Source organism: Cariama cristata, unplaced genomic scaffold (genome assembly GCF_000690535.1).
Source record: "Cariama cristata isolate BGI_N322 unplaced genomic scaffold, ASM69053v1 scaffold32548, whole genome shotgun sequence".
Lineage (NCBI taxonomy): Eukaryota > Metazoa > Chordata > Aves > Cariamiformes > Cariamidae > Cariama > Cariama cristata.
Window position 1 is genome coordinate 1,130 of NW_009632208.1, and position 3,777 is coordinate 4,906.

The following is a 3,777-nucleotide window of genomic DNA, read 5'->3' on the forward strand; positions in this document are numbered from 1 at the left end:
CTGAGCCCTTTTCCAGCTGGTACCTGGACTCTGAGGGTTTTCCCCAATCTTTGCTAATAAAATGAGCCCCGTGAAGCCGTTGTCAGTGTGGTGCTTCCCCCCGGCTGGAGCCCTCGGGGAGTGCCCCAGCACAGGGCAGGGGGACACTGGCTCTGCTGGGAGGGGACTTTCCAGTGCAATGATGGGGACTTTGAAGGGATAAAGGATCACGACATCGCGGGATGGTTTGGGTTGGAAGGGACTTTCAGAGACCATCTAGTCCAACCTCCTGCTATGGGCAGCGACATCTTCCACCAGATGAACTTGCTCCAACCCCCATCCAACCTGACCTTGAACATTTCCAGGGATGGGAAATGTACAACTTCCCTGGGCAACCTGTGCCACTGCCTCACCACCCCCATGCGAAAAAATTTCTTCTTGAACCCTGCTGCTCTGCACCCAGAAGAGAGGGTGGGAGACATCAGCCCATGCTCAACACAGGCCCCAGGTTCAGGACCCTCTTCCAAGGTCTCCCCAGGGCTGTCCCACTGCTGCTGGTGCTGCCCCATGCCCCACAGCTCCCCACACCTTTTTCCTGCCCATCAGGGTTTCCTGCCCCGGAGCTGCCCCAGGTGGGGCTGAGCCTGAGGACCGGAGGTCTCAGTGCCTCTGGAAAGCAACTGCCCCTGGGACCCCAGCCCCACGTCCAGACACGAATCTCTGGCTTACGTTGGAGGTTCCCATCTCCTCTGGCCTGATCAGGCCGTTTCTCCTGGCTGTTGAGAGCACATTGGCTTCAGCTCATGGGGGCCTCCCCCATCACTCGCTCCTCTTCTCCCCTTCTGAAAACCCCTCAAATCAAGGCAGGCTTCACTGCAGGCTGGAGATCTCCATCAGTGAACCTAAAATGTCTCTTGGGGTCTTGGGTGGCAGCGCTCATCCTCCAGCCAGCCCCCAGCTCTCCGTGGTGCCTGGTCAACCAGAGCTCTGGTCACAGCAGAGCTCTCCAGAGCACCCAGCCCTGCTCTGGGCCCAGGGACAGAGGTCCCAGGGCTGTGGTGACGCCAATCTCCACCCGCAGTCAGCCCTGCTTGTGGCACAGCTGTGGGTCCCCTCCGCAGAGGGCTCCATGTGGTTTGCTGTGCCCCGTTGGTGTTTTGGGGGTCCAGCAGCACAAGACGTGGAGGTTTCCCCCCAGTGCTGCCCACACCAGGCAGGGGACATCTAAAACCCAACCAGACACAGACCTGAGCAACCAGCTGTCGCCGACCCTGCTCGGGCAGAGCTGCAATTCCCTGGTCACTATTTAATCCATGGTCGTTCGCCTCTTTAATACAACCACCTTTGGGCAGGGACATCTTCCACTGGATGAGGGTGATCAAAACCCCGTCCAACCTGACCTTAAACATGTCAAGGGATCCACAATTTCTCCAGGCAACCTGTTCTAGCATCTGACTACCCTCATGGTAAAGAATTTCTTCCCTACATAGACAGCAATGGCAGCAAAAGCCAACTTGCATTTTTTCTGGGCGGAAAAAAGTGTGGATCTGCTGAATGCCCAGCCCAGGCGCGTGGTGCATCCAGGGGGACGCCTGTCCCTGCCCCTCGAGCAGAGAGGAGGGCCCACAAGGGACAGGCACGGAGCAAGGTGAGCCAGCACCCTGCCCTGATCGCTTTCACCAGCGGATCCGAGGAGCTCTGAAGTTCTGCTGAAACATCCCCGGGGAGCACAATCAGCTCCTGGTGAGAAGGGACCCAACTGTCCCATACCTCGGCACAGAACCTGGCTGGCTGGCAGCAGGGCTGAGTTAACAGCACCCATAGCCCAGCGAGAGGCTTCCCTGGGGAAGAGGCACTGGAGAAAGTGCTTTGAGATGCTGCAGAGAGCAGAAAGTCTCACAAAGCGCATACCAGGAAGGCAGGGCAGATGACAAAAACCAACGCAGAGGATTGGTAATGCAAATATAAAAAAATAAATCACTCACAACTGGAGTTGCCTCAACTGGAAGTGCTTCAAGCTCCAGAGGTGCCGAGCACCCGGCCGTGCAATTGAGAAGGGCTGCAGATCCTCGGCGTGTCTGGAAGACGTTTGGGTTCAATGTGTGGATCTGGGAGCCAACAACCAAGTGAGAAAGTAGAAAGTTTGGGTCCTGATCCCCAGCAAAGAAAAAAACAACATAAGAATGCAAAATACAGAGCGAATTAATTAGGGAGAGCATCTATTTTTGCTAGCAGGACAGAATTAATTTCACAGCGAGACTCTGGCTAGTGTCTGCAGGGGCTGCTCCAGAGCATGCTGAAGGGTTAGGAGAAACGCCAATGAGAAACAAAAAAGGAACTTGCACAACTACTTTCTGGGATTTATAAAATATATGCTGCATGAACAATCTTCCATCTTCACAATTAAAATAACTGAAAAAGGGGGGAATCAAAGTTATTATCCTTTTACAAGTATCAGTCACCTATGTACTGATACACCATAATGGAACAGAAGAACACATAATTAAACACTAAGTATTTAATCCTAGCTTTTATTACATGAAAGCGTGTAACGGTTCATTTTTCAAGCCATGGATGCTTGAACAGTTACAGCCAGCTTGCTGAAGTTCTCAGTTCGGCATCAGTTCATCCTGTGACATGTTGCCGCTGGAGAAATCCTCAGCGAACTGGGTGGAAGTCCTCCAAAAGCTCTCCTATTCTTCTCTTTTCTGCAAGAGGCAAGGGATGGAGGTGGGAAAACTTGATTAGTATTTGAGATCGATTCTGAAGATTTTTAACATTAAAGTCTTAAGGTTAACAACGCCACCAAAAATGTGATTTTTGCTACCAACGGTGAGCTATTAGCTTGCTGCATCAAATAAATACGTAATTTCTTTGCCATAGGGCTCTCCACAGATCCCCGTTGCAATATTAACGCTTCTTTATTTCTATATATTCTTTCTGACAGGGCAAGATGCGGATCACAATCCAACAGCCAGAGTCACCTAACCATATTGTATTAGAAAACAAACAATTTTCACCAAAATTTGCCATAGCATTGCTGGGCTTAGTGACTATATTTAGTAAAACGCTGTTCTTCACCAAGGCTCTAAGCCAAGAGCACTTCAGGTTTCCTGCCATTTCTGTTTGTTCTTTTTTCACCTGCTCTGCTTATTTTCTGAATATTCATCATGTCATTTCTGAATTGACATGCACTGCAATTTTACAAGAATAAATAGTAAAACTGTGATTTTACAAGAAGAAAACCGGTGATTTCTAATTTTTATTACTGTATTTCTTCTTCAGTGGCATAAGTTTGATCTATTATTATTTTTTTTGGCTCTGCCATTTTTATATTAAAATAAGCTTTTAGGAGGAAGAGGTGGTCATCAAGGTAGCCGATCAGTTCAATAAAAAAACATTTTCATATTACAAAATCCTTAATACTGTTCCAATTTAGATTGCGAATAAGCAGGAGTTAGAAGTCAGTACGACTTGCTAGAAAAGAAAAGATTCCGCAAGCAGCCCAGCAGCATCTTTACATACATTAGCACTTACTAACCGGTATGTTATGGCAGGCCGAGGTCTTTCTTAAAATACCAACTTATTATACCTGCTGTCTTAAAGTCCTCCGGGTGCTGCCTGACATACTCAAACAACTCTCTGTCCAGTTTGGCATGCATGTACTCCATACGTTTAGTCAGGTAATAGCCAACAAACCATCCCACGGTAGTGAAGAGGATCTGGCGGTGAACACCTGCAGCAGGAAGAGGAAGGTCCCCCTGTCTCAGTCCATCTCCTGGCCCCAAGCAGGCCCCC

At 49.5% G+C, this 3,777-nt stretch overlaps 1 protein-coding gene across 1 annotated transcript; it reads right to left on the reverse strand.

Moving 5' to 3' along the window:
• Window positions 1-2,637: 2,637 nt before the first annotated feature.
• NDUFC2 (NADH dehydrogenase (ubiquinone) 1, subcomplex unknown, 2, 14.5kDa) lies at window positions 2,638-3,715 on the reverse strand (the record flags this gene model as incomplete). Its single annotated transcript, XM_009706262.1, has 2 exons — window positions 2,638-2,687; window positions 3,572-3,715. Coding segments are annotated over 2 exons (194 nt in total), but the record flags the coding sequence as incomplete, so codon positions are not given.
• Window positions 3,716-3,777: the final 62 nt, after the last annotated feature.